The following is a 25,009-nucleotide window of genomic DNA, read 5'->3' on the forward strand; positions in this document are numbered from 1 at the left end:
TTGGCAGAAGGGATGCAGTTCAAATGAGAATAAGTCAAACACTAAGGACTTTATTTTAGTGCCCTTGTGAACAAGCACTCCATTTCATTAACTGATTGACTTAGTCATTTTTCACTCAAAATTTATTACTTTTTCTACTTAATTCCAAGATCAGTGTTTGTAAACACTATTTTTCATTACAGCATCTCTCTCCTAGTCTTTATACTTCCTCACTAATGTGCTTTTATCTGGTATTTCTTCTCCTATGTGCCTAAAAATTAAAATAAATTTCCCTGTATCCAAACTCCTAAGGGCCTTAGGCTATGTTCTGATAAGCACTAGCAAGGAGAGCAAATAAAACAATTCCTGCTCATGAGTAGTCTATCCCATCAAGTAAGATAATTGAATTAAGGCAATTTCCTTAGAAATTAAAATATATATCAAATAATAAGCTCAATTGGGCTAAATGCGTATATTATAGTGCGAGCAAGGGGGGATTCAGGTCAGAATGTTATTCTCATAAAAGTAAATGAAACTAAAGGAAAGGAGGTGAAGGATTATATGGTTAAAATAAATTGATAAATAATAGATAAAAGTTGATGAGCATCATACATAATATGTCCTTTCTGTGTAGCAGATAAAAAGTATCTATTGCATGGAGATGGGATGAGGGCAAGCTTTAGGAAAAAGTGGTTGAACAATAACAAAAGTTTGAGATTTTGGGAAAGTAGCAGTAGACAATCAGAGAAGTTCCTATTTAAGCACCTAAAGCAGATGGCAGATCAAAGTTGAGGGTACTGTTGAGTGTGAAGACTAGAGATATATTTGTAAAGCCATAAAAAATGTTGGGATTTCCACCACCCATGGTCAGTAACTGTAAAAAGAACAGAGAAAACACATGATCTGAACAATCCAAACATAACTATATGCATCATAGGGTATGATAGAAGTGTGACAAATAAGTTTTGATTAGTTATAAAAAGGCAAAAACTTTTTGCAAGAAGAAACTAACAATAATCTAGTGCATCTCAAACACTGTAAAATAGTATTTGTATTTTATATACAAGATCTAAGTCACACTTCAAAATAATCCTCTTTTTTTTCCCCCTCAACTACTGCATGTGAAAAAACTTAGCTTCAGAAAAGTTAATTGTCTTGGTAAAGATCAATAAACAGCAGATATGGAATCATATCCAAGCCCTTGAACTCAAAAAACCTATTTTCCTAACAAAACAAATTGTCTCCTCAGGAGAAAAAAAAAATTGATTTGGCCTCCAAAAATGAAATGTAGATTGATTTGGAAAGTGAGAGAATTAGAAGGAAAACTCGTATTTCAAGATGGTGATGAGGTTCTTGGCATCCCTGTGGGTGTGAGTTCCTACAGTAAAATGACTGTGATATTCATAGGAGTTGAGATAATCAGAGACTTTGAAGTGAGATTTTAAAATAGTTATGATAGGATTTGCAATGGAAAAAAAAGGGATTATAACCCAGGTGTTTGATCCATCAATTAACGATGAGGAAACAAGAAGATAGTAAATGACAATGTTGAAAGGAGTAACAAATCTTATATGAGGTGACATGAAGCTCAAAGAAGATTTTGAAAGATATGGCTAAAACAACAGTTTGGTAAGTGCAATTGTTAACTAAGAGGAAGCAATAATGGCCACACGGCATATGCGAATGACATGGAAGACTGAGTAAATTTTGCTAAGATAAGCTACAGAAGAAGAAGAAGCCAGAGAATCACTTAGGTTTCATAATATGAAAAAGAAAAAAAAGGAAGTGTTCTATGGTAGACTATCACATATGGCTGCAGCAATATTTCCAACTAAATATGGTCTTCCAGAACATTTGCTCTACCCTTTAACCTGAGAGGACTTTCATAAGATCTTCAACAAAAAGAATGTAGAAAGAATTATTTTATATCATTTCTTTTTTTAAAGATTTTATTTATTTATTTGAGAGAGAGAAAATGAGAGATAGAGAGCACGAGAGGGAAGAGGGTCAGAGGAAGAAGCAGACTCCCTGCTGAGCAGGGAGCCCAATGTGGGACTAGATCCCAGGACTCCAGGATCATGACCTGAGTCGAAGGCAGTCGCTTAACCAACTGAGCCACCCAGGCACCCTATTTTATGTCATTTCTGAGGCTAGGTCATAAAAGGTGATACAGCTCATTCTTCTCTCCAGAGGCTGGTTATGCAATTCTGGTACCACGTTATGAAAGCTAATACCATGCACAGAGGGTACATGTAAGTATTCCATCCCATAGCACCAGCTAACATTTCTGTCAAGAGCCAGTCATCTGCTAGAACTGTGAAGTTCTAAGTGATTATAAACAATTTTCAGATGATTCTAGTACCCAGCCTGTGAGCTGCTCCTAACAGCGATTATCAAAGCATGATAAAAGCAAATTGCTGATTCATGAGCAAAAATAATGTTGTCATTGTTTTAAGCCACTAAGTTTAGGGTTAGTTTGTTACACAAAAATAAATAACCAGTGAAAGCTCTGTGTGGTAGTTGAAGATGTAAGAGCATAAGAATTAAAAGTGCTGAAAGGATTTGAAGTGAGTAGTAGAGGAGGAAAAATAAAGAAAGGGTTCCTGAGAATCTACAACAAAACAAAACAAAAACAAAACAAAACAAAACAAAAACAAAACACAGGAAGAAAGAAACTTGTTTTTTTGGCTGAAGATGAGAACATAACCAAAGGCTTACAGAAGGAAATATGCTTGTGATTACAGACTATAAAACCAGTAAGTTAAAATTGTTGATAAAAGTCAGATTTTTTTTTTCCAGACTGAAATGCTGATAAAAGAAAACAAATGTTGCTGAGAAGTAACGATATCTATCTTGGAAAAAGTAACCACCTCCCAGTCAGGGACTGACTACCAACAGTCTGATATATATCAAGTACTTAATTATTATTGTATTTCTTTCCTCATAGGATAGATACCACCATTAAATGTCATCTGCATAGGGAAATATTGTACAAACTTCAAAACACCAAGCAAATATAGTTAGAAGTTCTTGGGTTTTGTTCACAAAAACAAACTACCAATTAGTTAATAATATTCATATTCAATCTTTCTATATATACATTGGAGGATATATACACATTGGAGCAATGAGTTTACTTATTAAAGATGTTTCAGAGTTCTAAAATAAACCCTTGAGAACTCAAGATTACAGGGGGGTTAAATTTATATATATTGTGTCAAAATGCTTTGGGAAGTAAAAGATATTCATTTGAAAACAATTTTACATTTAATTAATGATATGTAGTCAGACACTGAATTTCCTATAAGCAAATGCTGAAAAGAATAAGGCACTATATTGAGAGTAACACCTCAGATTTAATCAGAATTTTACTGGTGTGTAAAAATAAATGTACATGATGTATGTTGTTTTACCTTACCTAAAGTTTAGACTTATTTATAAATTTCAGTCCTCCCTGCCACAACACACCTCCCAGTTATCATCTTTTCATAAAGTAATTTAATTTATTCAAATATTGTGCTCCAGAATCAGAAGATAATAATTAAAGAATATCATAGAGATTATTATATGAATTCAGTAAGCTAAAAGTGTTATTTGCTCTTTAGTTCTCACCACATCAAATGAAATTCTTCATTATACAAATAGAATGCTTATTACATGAGTAATAATGATTAAAGAACAATTTTCAGAGGAAAGATATTGCAAGTGCTATCTTGTAAGAGCATTTGGTTCACAAAAGCAGTCATGATGGCATTAGAGAAACTCCATTTCCTTGTAACACTGCAGTTAAAGTGAAACCTCAGTCCTTAAATGCCAATTAGTGGGCTCATCTGCCATGATGCATACTATTTAGATTCTGTTAGAACAGAATAAACTCTATGAAAAATGTTCCTTAACAGATCTAAGTTCAGGAATATCCACTGTAGGAGCCAAGGACAGACCTCCTCAAAATGTACCATTTGGGCATATTGAGCATTTTGAATTAAAAAGTTACTTAAGAAGGAGCTAGTGCAAGAAAAACACTCTGATATACCTTTATTCCAATAGGGAGGAAATAAATCTCCCATGTGAAATGTACCATCCCTGTACCAGGATGTAATGAGACAATCTTACCACCAGAGATAAGAAATTCAGAGCCAAAAAGGCTGTATAAACTACCTTTGTTAAATTCCCCTTGCTAATTTACCACCTCAGACCAAAATCTGTTTAGAATTCCTTACTAATTGAAGCTCCCAAACATAAGTTTTCTTTGTTCTGCCAATTCTCACAGACTTAAAGTCTCTTTGTCTCAAAAGTATAAAAACTCCCTGCCTTGATCATTTCTTCAAATCTCAATTTCATTATTGAGCCTACTTCATACAATTAAACATTTTTCTCTTTCTTCTGTTGATCTTTCTCATGTCAAATTAATTCTTAAATCAGCTAGAAAAATACTGAAAATTTGAGAAAAGTTTTTCTCCCCAACACCATTATATTGGGTATAGCCATCAAAATGGATCTGTCATGGGTAGACACAGGTACCAATGGAATAAAACCTAATGCATGAGCGACAGAAAAATAAATTACTGTCTTTCCAACTTACACAATTGATATCTCATTAAAATGTTCCTCTTAGTTTCTTATTTTATATTATTTTTAAATGTACTCTTTAGCTTGATAAAGAATTCCACTGAATTGCAGCACAATTTGGTATCAAAACATATTAATCATTTGGAAATATTTGTCTTGAATCAGGAAATGCTCATTTTGGAGACCATTTCTAAAAATGTTCCTGAATATGTGTGCAGTTAATAAAGTTGTTAAGGTAGGCCTGATAGTAATGAAGAAAGTTGTAAAAAATTGAAATTTTTTATTACTGTAATAAAATCTACAATTAAAAAAAAACAAGCATGACTGTATGTATTGAAAGGGATGTTTATAACGATATGTTAGTAATTCTTGTATTGGCATTTCATAGCTAGCATCTAAAAATGTAATATCATTGAGTATCAACAGACAGAATAATAAAATACCTATAGAATAAAACATTCTGTAAGTTCAACTTTCTAGATTTTTATTTTAAAGTTTTTTTCACTAAATAAAAGTTGAAGCCATATGTTAAAAATTGTTCCTGTATCTAAAAAATAAGTTTATGGCTTTTCCCCATAAAACACATTTCAAATTCCCAAGATGGAGTAATTAGAGAATTTCTGCATGGAATTCTATAAACTGTCACACCTGCTTACTTGAACAAAGAATTAAAACATGCAGACTTCAACAGAATTCAAGAACTCATTAAAAGACTTACACTGCACCAGCAGAACATACTTAATATAGAAAAAAGCATCAGTCATTTTCAAGCAGTCATCAAGTGATTTTTAAATCACTGGAACTGACAAATCAGAAGTAAAAAATTATCACAATTATATAGGCAGTATTGCAATGTATAGAACATCTGTCATTAATGAGAGTCATTTCAACATTCTACAAGGGGAAGCACTAGTACATTCGATATTACAAGGCTAAAAGTGGCTTTTATACTTTTTTTCACCTTAACAACAATGCAATTTCACAATTTTCATATTTGGTATGAAAACTGAACACATTATGAATCAAAGATAAGTAGATATTACGTTATCCACATGGCCATGCATAGCAAGACCATATCTTTCATTTTCAAGAGATGGTATATTTGTTTTAATATTCTTTCCAGTGTCCTAATAAAATACATAGCAAAAACTGTGATCCTTTTCTTTCCATATATGACAAGAGTGTATAATACTCAAATATAACCCTGTGACTCCATATTGAAAAAAAGTTTGCTTCATATCTATTCTGAAGTATGTCTGTCAGAAGAGAATCATAGTACGTTGAATCCCTTTAAGATTAAGAATAGCCTCCTCTTACTTTCTTGATTATGAAACATTTATTCAGTACCTACTACAAGCTGGGGCTGTCAATTTGACTAGATTGCAGGCCTTGCTGTCAAGGACTTGTAAATCAGTAGAAGGAATAAAGGAAGTGAATTCTGGAGAAGAAAAGGAAAGGAAAGGGAACTTCATTCTAGAGAAAGTAAAAAATATGAGCAAAAGCAGGGAAAATGTGAATGTTAATGAATTATCCTTATAAAATCACTAAAACTATTTGATTATAGAAGATTGGTTTGGAAGTAGGTTGATAAAAGTAGATAGAAGAAAATTGTATAAATACTCAAATGCTAGGGGTAAAAAAGGAGACCAGGTTTGACGGTATTAGTAAAATAGAAGAAATAAGCATTGAAGGAAGAGTTGTGTCAAACAATAGCAAAAGTAGCAACAGCTAAAATTAATTGAATACCTACTGTGTGTCTGTCACTTTACCAAGTACTTTACATGAATTGTTTCATTAGTCCTCAGGAAAACAAAAAACAAAAAACAAACAAACAAACAAAAAACACAAGATGGGTATTTCAATTCTCATAATTTTACAGATCAGAAATTTAAATATTATATTTCCTTCATATCATACATGAAGTAATAAAAAATTACATGACTAAAATTTATATATCATTGTTATGGAATCCAATAGCCAAACTTATTTAACTCTCAGTTCCATCTTTCTACCATGTAATATATGCAAAGGGAAGGTGATTAGAATCTTTTGAGAAAGAAAGTATCATTTAAAAAGCTATATTTAGAAAACTAAGTTGGTTGTACTAGGTAAAATTATTTGGGCAAGACATAATATACTTATCATAGCTACTCAATTGTCTTTCTTTAGAAGTTTAACTTCTTGGCAGCACTCCATTTATCAAAGCTGTCTCATCTATAGTTGTGAATTTCATTTAAAAATACTTACCAACAAGTGCCTGGGTGGCTCAGTTGGTTAAGCGTCTGCCTTTGGCTCAGGTCTGGGACTGAGTCCCACATTGGGCTCCCTGCTTAGCAGGGAGTCTGCTTCACCCTCTGCCCTTCCCCTCACCTAGGTGCTCTCCCTCAAAAAAATAAATAAAATCTTCAAAAAATTTTACCATTATATATCAAGTGACTTCAGTATTATTTTGCCAAAAAATTGATCTTTATGCCTCATTATATATACTTGATGCCTAAAATGACACATATCTACCGGGAGGTCTCTGTTTAGGGTCTCTGCAAAGTTACCTGTTTAAACATAAATATAGAAAAGTTCTAGAGATTAAAACAAACAAACAAACAAAAAAACCCACAAAAAGAACAAGAGAAATATTGACATTGGTGATTGTGTTACTTTGCACTACTGTGAATAGCTTTTTGTCAGATGAACTTCCTCACAAAAAACTATAAAACTGTATTAAAACACAAATTCTCTTTACAAGAAAAAAATTGTACCTATGTATATGGCGATGGAAGTTAACTAGACTTATTGTGGTGATCATTTGACAATATTTACAAATATCAAATCATTATGTTGTACACCTGAAACTAATATAATGTTATATGTCAACTATACCTTGATTTAAAAATGTTAAACACACACACACATAAGCTACACCAAGTCCTTGAAGAGTGAACAAAACCAGCCAGAATTAGAAAGCATCAGTAAACAAAACAAAACAAACAAAAAAACAACAGAAATTAATTTGAAGAAAAGATACGGGGAGAAAAATGATCGCACTACAATGACTAGTTCCAGAGTGACAAGTAGGAAAATAATAAGGTGTCTACCATCTGTGTAATTGTAGAAGAAAAAGAGAGAGAGATTTTGGCGGAAAAAATAAAATAATGGTCTAAAACTTTCCAAACATAGTGAAAAACATTAGCTTACAAATTCGAGAAGCCTGATCATCTCTAGGTAGGATGGATACAAAGAAAATCACTGCTATGCAGGGTACAGTCAAGAACTCTGAACAGACCAGAGAAGCAACATTACATACTGGCTTAAGACAATAATATCAATGGAGTAAAACCAACCAAATTATAATTCTATTTCCACAATTTTCTCAAAAGGTTAAGTAGAGATGAGATTAATTATTTTGTGGACTTATTTTCTGGTAAAAAGAAAGGCACATGATAAATAGTAAGTAATTATTCTATTTATTCAATAGTAATGAAAAGGCATTCAAATTGTCACATGTATGTTTTATAACTTTACATTATATACTTTATTGAGCATTCAAATCCTTTCATTTGTAATCAATTAATTCTCTCATTAATACAATAAAAATTTTCATGATCATCCTGAGATCCTGTAATTATCAATAATTACTATTTATAGAGTGAAAAATATATACTAGATGTTGAGTGGACACATAAATTGTCTCCAATTTACAGTGGGATGGGGAACACTTGGATTCATTGTTCTGTCAATCAAAGGAGGATTATCACAATAGAAGGAAGACTATCAAAAGGTGCAAAGTGAGCTTCAGTTATTTATCAAGATGAGTAGGGTAAGTAGCAAAGGAAATCATTCATGTTAGTAATTAGAACAGAACCTTTGTTTTTCAGTGTTATATTACTGTGGATTATGCTGTGTTTAGAACTACAGGTCACCATCAATGCTGATAATGATCACAGTGACCAGAGAATCAAGAAAATACCATGGAATGAAGTTTGACATTGTAAAAATAATAATTATCCAAAGTAAAGTACATGAACTCTTTCCTAGTCAACACCTAAACAATTATGTATGTCATTAAATGTGTTAGATTAACTTGTGTAAACATTTGCCATAATTTTAACCCCAAATTTTATGAATGCTAAGCCTCAGAGTTGAGTGTACAGGTAGAGTGCCAATTAGCTCATGTAATATAATTAACTGTTCACAATATTTAACAAATTACGCTTATGAGAATAAGGACTAGTTCGATTCTCTACATGGCAGGGGGTTAGAATGAAGGTCAAACTGACAGATTAATTTTCCAACCTTTATCAGAATAGAGTTTCAAATAGGATTAAAGTTCAATTATTAAAAATGAAAAAAGTTATATTTGATTTAGCTCCTGCTAGCTTTCCTTTCCATGAACAAAATACTATTTTCCATGAATTCTACCTCCTGGTAGGTAGGGGCTTTGAAAATGGAGAAACCTACTTTGTATTGGAAAATATTCTGACCACCTTCTGTTTTAAACTAACAAAATGTCCTAACATTATCTGTCACTACACAGATTAGACCTCCTGTTATCTGAGGTTATCACATCTTAAAAAATAGATTATTCCTCCAATGCCATACCATGGTTTCTTTAAGTCATTCATCTTGGGTATAGAGATCCCAGCTTATTTTGCAAACAAACTTTTTTGAATTTTGAAACTAAAATTATTTTTTTCTAGCTATAAATTAGTCCTAAACTAAGACTGAAGAGTTTATTTTCTGACAATCACTTTTCTTATATAAAACTCATATTTTAAAAGTGTGAAAATAAGTCAGGAACTGACCATCTATAGAATGAGAATTTTAATGGTTGAAATTGCTCAAAAAGATACACTAAATTTTTTTCAATAAAACTTACAAAGTTATAAAATTAGAGCAAATCACTTTATAATAGATACATAAATCTTATATAATATCTCAAATTTAGAATTACAATGAAGAATATAATTTCATAGTTTTTTATTAGACCTTTATTAAGTCTACTTTTATAATGTCTGATATTGCAGTTTGACCTCACAGTTAATTATTCTTATTCATACTCTTTCATAATATTTGAGGTGTCTTAAAATTTTAGGAATATGTGTTTTTCTAAAGGATAACTAATATTAAAATAGGATTGGTGTACTCTATACCTTATTTATTTGCAGACTTGATTTAAATTGATTGAAGACTGATAGATACATACATACATATATACATACACACATACATATGTACTTTATAAGCTTTAAAAATGTGATGTTTCCTATATATTTTTGGCCATGGCTTTAAGTCACAGAATAATGCAATAAACAGGTACCAAAAAATAACCCAATCTATAATAGTTACCATATCTTCTAATAGAGTTATCATCCTAGTTTGCCCATGATAACAGCAGTTTATGCTCATGGAGTGTGAGACAGAATATGCTAAGATATCAGTTCTCCCCATTTACCAAATTACCACTTGTCCTGGATTTGTAAGTACCATTATTCATACTTTCATTAAAATAAACAGGTGTGTGTTTGATAGATTTCCACTTTGTATTTTAAATTCTGCCATGGTCTTTTGTAAGAGTATTAGAAATATATAGGCAATATATTATGTAACATGAGGATAAATTAGCAAGTTAACCAATGATAACCCACTTCTCTTTTTCCAGTTCTTTTCAGATGCAAAGACTATTATATCTCTCATTTAAGGATAGTTTGAAGGATTTTGAAGACCCAAGAAGCCACAAATAACTCCTTGTTTCAGTAGATAGGAGAAGGATCTGATAAAGCTGTCCATGAACACAAAGCTTCTTGATTGCAAGTAAGCTTGGTCAGTGGGAACCACAGGAAATTATGAGTTATGTCTGTGTTTTATATGAGAGACAGAGGCCAAGCAGTGCTGTCATAAAGTGTATAGAGAGTTATCACTATATGTTCTTGGTATAGAAGACTGTTCATACCATTGATCACAGGTATGGTATAAATTGGGGGTTGATAAACTATAACTCTAAGCCAAATACGACCTTCCACCTATTTTTGTAAATAAAGTTTTATTGGAACAAACGAAATTCACTCATTTGCGTATTGTTTATGGCTCCTTTCACACTACAATAGCAGAGTTGAGTTATTGCAAGAGAGATCATATGGCTCAGAAAGTCTAAAATATTTACTCTCTGATCTTTTACAGAAAAGAAGTTACAAGTCCCTGACATAAATATACTATTATTTACATATTTTGTTTTGTGCTGATGTTTATTTCTTATTTTATAATAAATACTTAAAATGTAAAAAGTTAAAAAGCAATTTATAGTTACATTTTTTAATTTAATTTAATTTTATTATGTTATGTTAGTCACCATACAATACATCATTAATTTTTGATGTAGTGATCCACGATTCATTGTTTTCATATAACACCCACTGCTCCATGTAATACGTGCCCTCCTTGATACCCGTCACCAGGCTAACCCATCCCCCATCCCCCTCCCCTCTAGAACCCTCAGTTTGTTTCTCAGAGTCCATAGTCTCTCATGGTTCATCTCTCCCTCTGATTTCCCCCCCTTCATTTTTCCCTTCCTTCTAATGTCCTCCATGCTGTTCCTTATGTTCCACAAATAAGTGAAACCATATGATTATGGACTTTCTCTGCTTGATTTATCTCACTTAGCATAATCTCCTCCAGTCCCATCCATGTTGATGTTAAAGTTGGGTATTCACCCTTTCTGATGGCTGAGTAACGTTTCATTGTATATATGGACCATATCTTCTTTTTTTTATTTTTTATTGTTATGTTAATCACCACATATTACATCATTAGTTTTTGATGTAGTGTTCCATGATTCATTGTTTGTGCATAACACCCAGTGCTCCATGCAGAACATGCCCCCTTGAATACTCAACACCAGGCTAACCCATCCCCCCACTCTCCTCCCCTCTGGAACCCTCAGTTTGTTTTTCAGAGTCCATCGTCTCTCATGTTTCGTTTCCCCCTCTGACTTACTCCCCTTCATTCTTCCCTTCCTGCTATTTTCTTCTTTTTCTTTTTTCTTAACATATGTTGCATTATTTGTCGCAGAAGTACAGATCTGTGACTCAACAGTCTTGCACAATTCACAGCGCTCACCATAGCACATACCCTCCCCAATGTCTATCACCCAGCCACCCCATCCCTCCCACCCCCCACCACTCCAGCAACCCTCAGTTTGTTTCCTGAGATTAAGAATTCCTCATATCAGTGAGGTCATATGATACATGTCTTTCTCTGATTGACTTATTTCACTCAGCATAACACCCTCCAGTTCCATCCCCGTCATTGCAAATGGCAAGATCTCATTCCTTTTGATGGCTGCATAATAGTCCATTGTGTATATATACCATATCTTTATCCATTCATCTGTTGAAGGGCATCTCAGCTCTTTCCACAGTTTGGCTATTGCAGACACTGCTGCTGTGAACATTGGGGTACATATGGCTCTTCTTGTCACTACATCTGCGTCTTTGGTGTAAACACCCAGTAGTGCAATTGCAGGGTCATAGGGTAGCTCTATTTTTAATCTTTTGAGGCACCTCCACACTGTTTTCAAAGCGGCAGTACTGTACAACTTGTATTCCCACCAACAGTGTAAAAGGGTTCCCCTTTCTCCACAACCTCTCCAACATTTGTTGTTTCTTGCCTTGTCAATTTTTGCCATTCTAACTGGTGTAAGGTGGTATCTCAGTGTGGTTTTGATTTGAATTTCCCTGATGGCTAATGATGATGAACATTTTTTCATCTGTCTGTTAGCCATTTTTATGTCTTCTATGGAGAAGTGTCTGTTCAAATCTTCTGCCCATTTTTTGACTTGATTATTTGTTTTTTGGGTGCTGAGTTTGAGAAGTTCTTTATAGATCTTGGGTCCCAGCTCTTTATCTGATATGTTATTTGCAAATACCTTCTCCCATTCTGTGGGTTGCCTCTTTGTTTTGTTGACCATTTCCTTTGCTGTGCAGAAGCTTTTTATCTTGATGAAGTCCCAAAAGTTCATTTTTGCTTTTGTTTCACTAGCCTTTGGAGGGGTATCTTGAAAGAAGTTGCTGTGGGCGATGTCAAAGAGGTTACTGCCTATGTTCTCCTCTAGGATTTTGATGGATTCCTGTCTCACATTGAGGTCTTTCATTCACTTTGAGTTTATCTTTGTGAATGGTGTTAGATAATGGTTGAGTTTCAGTCTTCTGCATGTGGCTGTCCAATTTTCCCAGCACCATTTATTGAAGAGACTGTTTTCTTCCATTGCATATTTTTTCCTGCTTTGTCAAAGATTATCTTTCCATAGAGTTGAGGGTCCATATTTGGGCTCTCTATTCGGTTCCATTGGTCTTTATGTCTGTTTTTGTGCCAGTACCATGCTGTATTTGCGAACACTGCTTTGTAATATAGCTTGAAATCAGGCAACGTGATGCCCCCAGCTTTGTTTTTCTTTTTTAACATTTCCTTGGCAATTCGGGGTCTTTTCTGATTCCATACAAATTTTAGGATTGTTTGTTCGAGCACTTTGAAATATGTCATTGGAATTTTTATCGGGATGGCGTTAAGGTATAGCTTGCTCTGGGTAGCATAGACATTTTAACAATGTTTATTCTTCTGATCCATGAGCATGGAATGTTTTTCCATATTTTTGTGTCTTCTTCAATTTCTTTCATGAGTGTTCTGTAGTTCTTAGAGTATAGATCTTTTACTTCTTTGATTAGGTTTATTCCGAGGTATCTTATGGTTTTTAGTGTTATTGTAAATGGAATCATTTCTCTAATTTTTCTTTCTACAGTTGCATTGTTAGTTTATAAGAAAGCACTTGATTTCTGTGCATTGATTTTGTATCCTGCCACATTACTGAATTACTGTATGAGTTCTAGTAATTTGGGGGTGGAGTCTTTTGGATTTTCCACATAAAGTATCATGTCATCTGTGAAGAGAGAGAGTTTGACTTCTTATTTGCCAATTTGAATACCTTTTATTTCTTTTTGTTGTCTGATTGCTGTTACTAGGACTTCTAGTACTATGTTGAACAATAGTGGTGAGATCGGGTATCCTTGTCGTGTTCCTGATCTTAAGGGAAAGGCTCTCAGGTTTTCTCCATTGAGGATGATATTCGCTGTGGGTTTTTCATAGATGGATTTTATGAACTTGAGGAATATTCCCTCTATTCCTATACTCTGAAGTGTTTTAATCAAGAGAGGATGCTGTATTTTTTCTAATTATTTTTCTGCATCAATTGAGGGGACCATATGGTTCTTCTCTTTCCTCTTATTAATGTGTTCTATCACATTGATTGATTTGTGAATGTTGAACCACCTTTTTATCCCAGGGATAAATCCCAGTTGGTCGTGGTGGATGATCCTTTTAATGTATTGCTGGATCCTATTAGCTAGGGTTTTGTTGAGGGTTTTGGAATCCATATTCATCAAGTATATCAGTGAAATTCTCCTTTTTGATGGGTTCTTTGCCTGGTTTGGGGATTAAGGTAATGCGGGCCTCAGAGAATGAGTCTGGAAGCTTTCCTTCTGTTTCTATTTTTTCAAACAGCTTCAGGAGGATAGGTATTATTTCTTCTTTGAATGTTTGGTAGAATTCCCCAGGGAATCCATCAGGCCCTGGACTCTTGTTTCTTGGGAGGTTTTAAATCACTGCTTCAATCTTGTTACTGGTTATTGGCCCATTCAAGTTGTCAATTTCTTCCTGTTTCAGTTTTGGGAGTTCATAGGTTTCCAGGAAGGCATCCATTTCTTCCAGGTTGCTCAATTTATTGGCATATAGTTGTTGATAATAATTCCTAATAATTGTTTCTATTTCCTTGGTATTAGTCGTGATCTTTACCCTTTTATTCATAATTTTATTAATTTGGGTCCTTTCTCTTTTCTTTTGGATAAGTCTAGCCAGTGGCTTATTGATCTTATCAATTCTTTCAAAGAACCAAAAAAGCAATTTATATTTTTAATTTAAAAGTTTCAAATTTATGTTTACCCAGAAAGTTGATAATGAACATGCAGTTTGCCCCTATACTATGTCACTTTTAATGATCCATCACAGAATATTACTGGTATCATTGACTATACGACAACTAGAAGATACACATTAGTTGAAGAACCATCAGCATCTATCTTAAATGTTAGTAATTATCTTAGAAGACTGCCTGCCGATGATGAATCAGGTGCAGATGCAGAAGGTATTTTTATATATTACTCTGTGAAGAATGTCACATCAAGTGACAATCCCAAAATGATTTCTCTCATTTTCTATTGCAAGTTCCTCTGTACATATATGAGTAGAATGATAGCTATACAAATGTGTCAGCTGAATTAACACAGTAACTTCACACACAGTTAAAAGATGCCAGCTGCTTGATATTAGTAAAATTAGAGGCTTAAATAAATCATCAGTTAATTTCAACAATGGTTTGATTTTTCCATCCAATTAATTGAATTATAATAAAGCTTTTCATGTTTATTCTGTTGAATGCAAGATATGATATTAGGAATGCTTTTGAATATTCGGTAAGTTGTTCAAAGATAAAATTATTTGTTCTTGTGTTAAAATTATAAATAAAAATTTTGTTAAGTATATCATGATATATACATTGTTTTGATTGAGAAAAAGATGGAATTAGGTTGAGAAAAGGATGAGAAAGAAATATATTTGGAATTTATTATAGTGCACACATAATTCATATTTTAATCCAAACTAGTGATATTCACATAATTGAAACAGAATGTATAGTTGAAAGAATCCTCTAAATTTTGGTCCATTTTGCTCAGAACCATAACAAGCATTTAATCAAACAACTTAATAAATTAAGCACACAAAAAATCAGTTTTTGAAAGTTTTAATGAGTAGTCCTTACTTTTAAAAAGAGATTAAAATGTATTCCTGCATAACACAACAGAGATACTGAACATATTCAATAAGTTAAAAAATGTATAATATTATAAACACTATATCTGTGCTTTGGAATAACTGGACTTGTGGGAAGCAATATTTGAGGAGGATCCTCTATTTTATGGATAAATGTATGTACCAGAACATAATGAAAATAAATTGAGAAGCCTTACAACTTTGCAGTACCTAAGATTAGTCAAACATTCAAAGGAATGATATATGAAGATCATTTATTTCATGAGGTTTTTCTTTTAAAATAATGCTTGTCAAAGAAAATAATACTGAACAGAATAAAAATATGGCTCCTATTAAAAAACTGGTTTTTGTATTTTATACAAAAAATTGAATTGAGACTATATTCCACTTGGCAGATTTCTTTTGAGATTAACAGGAACCTCAACAGTTCAGTAAAAATATCCTTAATTAAGAATGGTATAGTTAGGAGTCAACTGAAGGCATTAACAATTTCAAATTTATTAATCATAAATGCAACTTTGATGAGGGTATAACTTTATAAAAAATCAAATAATAAGACCACATTACAAATATTCATTCTTCAGAAAAGTATTAGCAACATATTATTTAGAGATAAATATGGCTAAACACAGTTTCTGCTTATATTGTTTTGTAATGTTCAGATAATCAATAAAAACTATGTTTTAAAATTTCCTTTGATTTGCAGAGATCAAAGATCAAGTTATAATTATCATCTTTGAAAATAATTTTATTAAAAATAATTTTTGAATAGGACTACTTTATGTGTCTGCCTACTTAATTAAACTAATTTGCAGGTCAATAAATAAATATTTCAAATATTATATAATTGTAACTGTTTTTAGCTACCTTTTTTGCTCAAAAATGTCATGGTCTGGAAAGATAAGTTATATGGTTTTCATACATATGCAGGGTGCAGTAAAATACTGTATAAATATTTCAACTCATAACCTCTTTCAATGAACAAGAAGACTTGAGGGATAAAGGACCTGAAAAGATTTTTTTCAAGACAGTTATTAGAATCTTTATTGCCTGCATTGCTACCAACACTTCTTAAATATGGGACAATGGTTAATGTATTCTACCAAAATTTCAAATCTCCCTCAGTGGAGTTAGATGGAAGGACCTGCAAGAGAAACACTAAAAGATATTACCATTCTCTGTAATTTGGAAGACATTCATCTTTTTGTTGTACTCTCACAAAAAGAGTATGTAGGTGTCTTCTAATTGTAGCTGGAGAACACCACTGCTTAAAGGCATTTTGAAGAGGGTCAGATACACTGATAATTAGTTATATTTCCCAGAAAATGGGAAACTGTAGAAGAGTTTAAAGATGAGACTAGAATGGTTTAAGCATATTTTCATTATTTAAACATTTAATCAATAGTTAAGAAAATATTGGTTTAAACAGTGATTTCATTCCACATCCTTAAATTCATTTGAGAAGAAATAAAAAATTTTATTCTTCATAAAGGGGATTTGTCTGTAATGACATGTTACATAAGGAAATAAGTTAGATATAATTATGCAAAGTATGTGCAAAATGTGTAAAATTATGCAAATTATGTGCACTATGTCTAAAAATATTTTAGAACTTAAGAACAAAATATATTTTATCATGGTGAAAAACTTGTCAACTAGTGTGCAAAACTCGTCTTATATTATGGAATATTTAGCAGGATCATTTAATTGCTAACCAAACTGATTAAACATATCCTTAAAAGGTATTCAGAGTGTAGAACCTCTAAAATTGCATTTTTGAGTAATTAATGAAACATTTCAAATTTAATTTGAAGAAAATAAGACAAAAATTAAAATGATTTTTATGCATGCATATATACATACATACATATGTGCATTTTTTACTTGAAAATGGTCCACCACATTCACAGATGAAATTATTTATAGTAATATTGCCACAATTCCCATGGAAACAGATATGTGACTGACATTGGCCAATAACTTCTGAACAATTTATGCCCATTCAAATGAAAGAAAATTAATTTTTCAATTAGATTAAAAATATTTACACTGTATATAGTTAATTATGGTCACTAATTTTCCCCAAATTCCTTTAATTAATGATGATCAAAATTTGGTCAAAATGTAACTCTAATTAAGAAATAAGGGGCATCTGGATTGTTCAGTCTGTTAACTGACCCACTCTTGATTTCAGCTCAGGTCAGGGTCATGGAAATGAGCTCTGCATCGGGCTTGTGCTCAGCACAGAGTCTGCTTGAAATTCCTTTCCTCCCCTTCTGCCCTTCCCCCTGCTCCAGTGCTCTAAATAAATAAATAAATAAATAAATAAATAAATAAATAATAAACAAATAAAACTTCATGATGATGTATTTAAATTGAAATAAAAATTAATTTCAATAAGCTTGACATCTTCAATAAGCTTTTTCCATCTTCCGACCCACACTACACTATTCAAATATTTTTCTGATTGTTGATATTTGAGCTTTAGATGATTTTCAAGATAATTTTAATTTGTTAATATGTTTTGACAGTAGATAATATTAATATATGTACATATCAGTTCTTCAACATACAGTGGTAGTCCTACAGTGGAATTTACAAAGTGACATATTCAAAGTATATTGTGTCTTACCCCTATCACTGAGCCAAAGTGATAATTCAAAAGAGAAAAATGTAAAAAATTGACACCATTTGAAGAGAAACCTGGTCATAAAGTTTTAGTCAAGCAAGATGAATAAACTCTAGAGATATGCATGGTGTATACTGTCAACAATTCTTTATTGTACAGTTAAAAATTTATTAAGAGGGTAGATGTCATATTAAGTGTTCTTTCCACAATAAAATAAAATAAAATAATAAAATAAAATCTGAAATTATGGGGGAGAAAAAGAGAAAAGGCTACTTGGATTCTCAGAAGTTATGCACCAACTTCTAAATGCCACATTTTTTTGCCCTATCTGTTCTATCAGGTTTCCAAATCTCACTAATATAAACTATTGTGGTCCTCCAATATCACATACCATAACCTTTCATAGCATACTTTTCTATGCCGTTAATCAGCCCATAATATCCTTTGTAGAGGATGTGCCTAGAAAATTCCAGGGCATGGGAAATGGACACATGTTACTATAAAACCGTTGCCCATAATTTAGCAATAGGCCAGCCACCCCTCCATTTTAACTGAATCCTTAATTTAATTTGTAAGCACTTTTTGCCATTATCATTGATTCCTTTCAATTCTGTATAGACTGACAGCCCTGCCACAATAATACAGAACTCTTCTTCCTTCATTTACCTCCAAACAACCCCAACACAATAAAAATTTAAGTAAATATAATTATGTGCCAAATATTTCCATGTACAAAACCTAAATTAACCAGAGAATATTCAATAGGTCAGATCCTATTTCAATCTTAGTGTAATGGGCTAGGTAGTAAGCCCTCAAAATTCATATTTAAAATCCTAACTTCCAGGACCTCATAGTGTGACTGTATTTGGAAACACAATCTTTAGAGAGGTAATAAAGATTAAATGAGGTTATTAAGGTGGGTCCTAATCTAATGTGATGATGTCCTCATAAGAAGAAAATTTTGGACATACAGACACATACAGAAGGAAGACACAGGGAGAATATGGCTATCTACAGAACAAAGAGTGAGGCTTCAGAAGAAACCATTCTTCCTTACATGATACTTTGATCTCTAACATTTAGCCTCTAGAATGGGAGAAAATAAATTTCTGTTGTTGAAGCCACTCAAACTATGGTACTTTGTTATGGCATCACTAGCAAATTAATACAGTTAATATTCTCAATTTCTTTGGTAATTCTACACATTTCTGTATCATCTGAGACTTAAAATTGAAACAATTATTATAAAGTGGTATTATGCTATATGCTCAGTAATATGGTATTTAACATTTATTTTTTTTAAGATTTTGTTTATTTATTCATGAGAGACAGAGAGAGAGAGAGAGAGAGGCAGAGGGAGAAACAGGCTCCCAAGGAGCAGGGACCCCGACACGGGACTCGATCCCAGGACCCTGGGACCACGACCTGAGCCAAAGGCAGACACCTAACCACCTGAGCCAGCCAGGCACCCAGTATTTAACATTTAATGATTTAAATTATCTATGGCTGTGTTTCTAGTAAATAAACAAACAAACATTGGGTAAAAACAAACAACCTTAGTATGCAACTAAGATAAAATCATTGAAATAGCATTCTGTGACATATGATTACATATGTACCAATTAATATTCTGATAGATGGTAGAAATTTTCTAAGTAAACATTGTGTAAAATACTTTGGACAAACTGAAATGTACGTTTTAGGATCTCTCAATTAAACCGCTTTTTCATTCACCCCAAATCAGCAATTTGACTGCTTTCACTTTTTGCTGACCTGCCTTAATTTAATTTTATTTTTTTAAAAGATTTCATTAATTTATTTATTTGAGAGAGAGCTTGAGAGAGAGAGCATGAGCAGGGGAAGGGGCAGAGGGAGAAGCAGACTCCACATAGAGCAGGGAGCCTGCCACAGGGCTAGATCCCAGGGTTCTGGGATCATGACCTGAGCACAAAGCAGATGCTTAACCAACTGAGCCTCTCAGGTACCCCATGACCTGTCTTAATTTTAATTATCTGAAGAACTCCAGGAAGACTTGGGGTTACTTACATTTTTGTTCACCAATGCCAGTAAGAGTAAAATGAGAATTTGATCCCAATTAGAGGCAGAGGATGTTCAATGGATATTGCTGAGATTAACTTTTGAAATGGTCTTAGTACTTCCTTCCCTATCACAGAGTCTAAAATTACTCTGAAAGATTGGTTTAGGTGAATTTTAAAGTTTATTTTATTTTATTTTTTTAAGATTATTTATTTATTTATTTATTTATTTGACAGAGAGAGAGAACAAGCAGGGGCAGCAGCAGAGGGAAATGGAGAAGCAGTCTCCCAGCTGAGCGGGGAGCCCGATGTGGGGCTCGATCCCAGGACCCTGGGATCATGACCTGAGCCGAAGGCAGCCGCTTAACCAACTGAGCCACCCAGGTGCCCCTGGTTTCGGTGAATTTTAGAACCTACAAGGGTTTATTGAGATATTTTATTGTATGGTCTTCTCAAGCTTGGATCCAGTATAGTCTTCCCAGGCACACAGAAGAAAAATTTTGTTGAAGTCCCCTAAAGCCTGCCTGAAAAAATTTACAGTTGTATCTCTGAGCCTTTGTGTCTTTCTATCATATCTACTGCTCACCCTCTTTCCTCTCTCTTGACCAAAATGTACTACCAATCTGTTATTTGTTTTCCCATACTATCATTACAAATTGCATCAAGCAATTCCCTTTGCTAGGTCTTCCTTGTTTTACCCATTACCTTTGTAACTCTCTATGCCAGGTCTCTAAATTCCCAGTAAAAAAAACTCTTTCATAAGTTCCTATAGATTAAATTTTTCCCTACATTTCTCTTCATTTCCCTCTGATGACCCAAATTCCCTAGTAAACTTTCCAATAGTGATAGTTGATTTTCCCTTAAATCCTCACTTCAGTCTCAGGTAGTATAGTTTACATTGTTTTTAGATTGCTGGTTTCATCTACTAACCAAACGTCTTTTTTTTTACAACCTTTCCTCATCATTGCCCTCTCTCCCCCTGGCCCTCCCCCAACAGGTCCCGTGCATGTGTGCTTTCTCTCTCTCTCAAAAAAAAAAAAAAAAGAGAAAAGAAAAAGAACGTTGCTCTTGGCTCACAATTATCTTTTCTTTTCCAATTCTTCCAAGCAACTTCATGCCTTCCCCACAACCACATACCTCTTTATCTTCCTCTGCTCGGATACACACTTAATTCCTACATTATCACCTAGAACTGTTTAAACTAAATACCATAAGCTTGGAAATTTCATTCTATGACTAATACTATTCTGATATTTTTTTTTAAATATATGAGACATTAAGAATGAATTTTGAGAAAGATGTTAAAATAGGTATTTCAGGGTAAAATATATGCTTTTAAAAATCCCTCTTATTTGAATAAGCAAAAAAAATTATTTTAGAGAATGCCTGATAAGAATTTTATTATGTCCAGATTCCAAATTTAGCCCATTCTAAAAAAATCTACAAAATTTTTAGAAATGTAGTTTGTTTTTTGGAAAGTAACAGTTTGTGAACTCAGTTCATTTTCTTATTTTAATAGAATTATGTTATCATTTTTGTTAAGATTTTATTTACTTATTTGTCAGAGAGACAGAGAGAGAGCACAAGCAGGGGGAGCAGCAGGCAGAGGGAGAAGCAGGCTCCCCGCTGAGCAAGAAGCCCGATGGGGGACTCTATCCCAGGACCCTGGGATCATGACCTGAGCCGAAGGCAGATGCTTAACCAACTGAGCCACCCAGGCATCCCGAATTATGTTATTTTAAAATAAAATTATTTTAAAATAATCTTACCTTTAAATGGTCTGTGACAGATGCATTCATATCCTTGCTCATTCCATTTTCCTCTTTTATTAATGCAAATGCCATTATTTTCACATGGCTTGTAAGAACATACATCAAGTTCCTGGCAATAGTTTCCAGAAAATGGAGGCTGGCAATGGCAACTGTATGTCTTGCTCCAAACTTCAGTAAGACATTTACCATGCCCAGGGCAAAATTCTGAACTCGGAGATTCCTGGCAGAACTGTTCTTTCACTGTCACATTTAGTCGTAGCCCCAGGTGACAAAGCGATGGACCACTTGCTGTTACTGTGATAAAATAATGTGTCCCAATACTCAACCACCGAGAATTAACAGTATGCATTCCTTCCAAAAAGTAACTGATCTTCAGTTGTGGTGTTCTGCAGACAGTCAATGAATGATGCTTCAGAAACATTCATCAAATTTATTTCTGGAGACTGAAGAGATGGTTCAGAAGAAATTACAAGGATGTCTCCCAATTGAATTTGCAAGGGGCAAATCTGAGAAACAACTTGATTGCCTGAAGTATTCATTTTAGTATCTACATCCCCAAACCAGCAACCTCCATAGAAGTCCATGCTTCTTTTGTTAGTGTCCAATTCACCACATATGATAATGGCTGTATATGCCATTCTTCCACAAATTGCCATTTACATGTTTTTCCATTTATAAATGTGCTATGAAGAACCCCTAGGCTCAGAAGCATAATTAACTTGTTAATCATTTTAGAAAATTGTATTTTATAGTCTGTCATGAAAGTGTCATAAAGAATTACTGCAAAATGGATTTTAGCATTGTTGAAAATTTCCAAGCAGAGATTTTGTTCAAAGATCCTGGGAACTGGATTTTCTTCTAATCCCAAAATGCAAATGGATTGGTGACAGTGGATTTTGATCAACAGTAGAGTTCAGCTGGTTTAAGTATCCCTTTAAACATAGAAATATACATTATTAGTGATGTTTTTCCCAAGTTACTTAAAGATATAGACAATTCTAAGCTGGTTTCTGTAAGGACTGTGCCACCACCATCCAGGCAAACTGTTTGTGAAACAAGGCCAGAAAAAATGTGGTGAAGATATGCTGCATCTCATCCTGGTCTATAGAGTTATGTGCTTCTGAAATGTTATAGTTTTGTTACAGAATTAGACCAGCAACATACTGCAGTATTTTGTTATGTTCTCTTTACACCAAGCTTCAACAAAACTGAAATACAGGAATAATCAAGATCTTTCTTTTATGGATGGCTTTAAATTTCTTCAGATATAAGTATTCCTCTTGATTAGGTTTAGAAAAACACTTTAAAAACACCACCCATAAAATAAGAACAAAAATGATTTAAATATAATGTTCATGTAATATTTTCATATAAATATAAGCTATAATGTACCTGTTGGTGACAAATCATGTTCCTCTAATCCAGGAGGTGGGAACTCCCAGATATACAAGATATTCTAGAAAATTCTGTCCTGTAAACAATTAAACTCAGAATGACACTTCACCCAACGTCTGCAGAAATGTGGGAGGATAGTAGGCAAAGAAGAAAAAGGAAGTGTAAAATGGAATAATCAAAGGATGATAAATAGAAGCTGTATGGTACTGACTTCTCTTTCATCAGTCACCACTGGTGTGTGTGGGGCGTGGGGGGGTGGGATTAATTCTTTCTGGAAGGCATCATTACTCCCAGAGGCAAAACAAACAAACAAACAAACAAACAAACAAAAAACCCACCAAAAACAAAACAACAAAACAAAACAAAAAAAAAAACCAGAGATTTTTTGAGATTTAATATTGACCCAATTTAAAAAAAAAGTAGTAACTACAACTCATTGAGGGTTTTCTCGGTGTAAATCAACTCCAGTACTTGATTAATAATAAAACCTATAGGAGTGCCTGGGTGGCTCAGTTGGTTAAGCCTCCAAGTCTTGATTTCCGCTCAGGTCATGATCTCAATTGTGAGATCAAGCCCTGAGTCCCTCTCAGCATAGTATTTGCTTGAGATTCTCTCTCTCCCTCTGTCTCTACCCTTCTCCCAACCTCTCCACTTATGCATGCACTCTTTCTCTCAAAATAAATAAATAAAATCTTAAAAAAAGCCTGTAATCATCACAGTTTAAGGCCACATGGGTTTTAATTCCCTTCAGACTCTTATATAGAGAAGAATATATTATATTAAATATGTTCATTTAAAGAAATTAATATAGAAGTATTAAATTAACACAGTAGTATTGACGATTGAGTTAGACTATATAAGAATATACAAGCCATTCAATAAATGATAGCTTTTTGTTTTGTTATTGTCCAATTTCACTCAGAAAGTAAGTGTCATGTCTTGGATTAAAATCCAGGTTTGTCAGATTCAAAATCCTACTGTTTTTAACTATACCTTGACTGTCAATTAAATATTGTTAAATGATTTATGTCATTATATGATGTAATTAATTTGTTAATTCATATAAAATATTTATGTTGCCTGATTTCTTTTTTTTAAGATTTATTTATTTTAGAGAGAGAGAGCATGGTGGGGGCAGAAGGAGAGGGAGAGAAAAATTTAAGCAGACTTCACGCTAAGCACAGAGTGGAAGAGGGGTGTTGAGCTCAGGACCCCAGATCACAACCTGAACCAAAATCAAGAGTCAGACCCTTAACCAACTGTGCCACCCAGGTGTCCCAAATCCAATTTCTTAATGACCATTTTAGATCATGTACAAATTAAATTTGGGGGTGCCTGGGTGGCACAGTTGGTTTAGGGTCTGACTCTTTGTTTTGGTACAGGTCATGATCCCTGGGTCCAGGGATAGAGCCCCACATCCAACTCGCTGATCAGCGGGGAGACTGCTTCTTCCTCTGCCGCTCCTCCTGCTTGTTCTCTCTCTCTCTCTCTCTCTCTCTCTCTCTCTGTCAAATGGATAAATAAAATCTTTAAAAAGAAAAAGAAATTAAATTTGAGTTGTAAATTTCCTCTTTTAAAATTCAGTTGTCAGTATTACAAATCTATAAAATATAAATTCATATAAGTAATATATTACCTTAAAATATGCATATGAAAAGGTAAAATTATAACTTTCCTAGAATTAAAAGTTATGAATGATCATGTTCATTTTAAATATGTTAGTCATAACTTCTGAATATAAATGAATAATCTTGCTA

General features: G+C 33.4%; 1 protein-coding gene across 1 annotated transcript in view; it reads right to left on the bottom strand.

The window, feature by feature from the left end:
* Positions 1 to 22,587, bottom strand: part of LOC112837894 (eyes shut homolog) — a 159,306-nt gene extending 136,719 nt beyond the window's left edge. The window contains 4 exon segments of the mRNA XM_025890501.2: positions 17,305 to 17,414; positions 21,851 to 22,210; positions 22,212 to 22,443; positions 22,446 to 22,587. Of these exon segments, the coding sequence (XP_025746286.2) occupies positions 17,305 to 17,414; positions 21,851 to 22,210; positions 22,212 to 22,443; positions 22,446 to 22,587 (844 nt within the window).
* Positions 22,588 to 25,009: the final 2,422 nt, after the last annotated feature.

Source organism: Callorhinus ursinus, unplaced genomic scaffold (genome assembly GCF_003265705.2).
Source record: "Callorhinus ursinus isolate GAN/ISIS: 27379988/994484 unplaced genomic scaffold, GSC_fseal_2.0 scaffold22, whole genome shotgun sequence".
Lineage (NCBI taxonomy): Eukaryota > Metazoa > Chordata > Mammalia > Carnivora > Otariidae > Callorhinus > Callorhinus ursinus.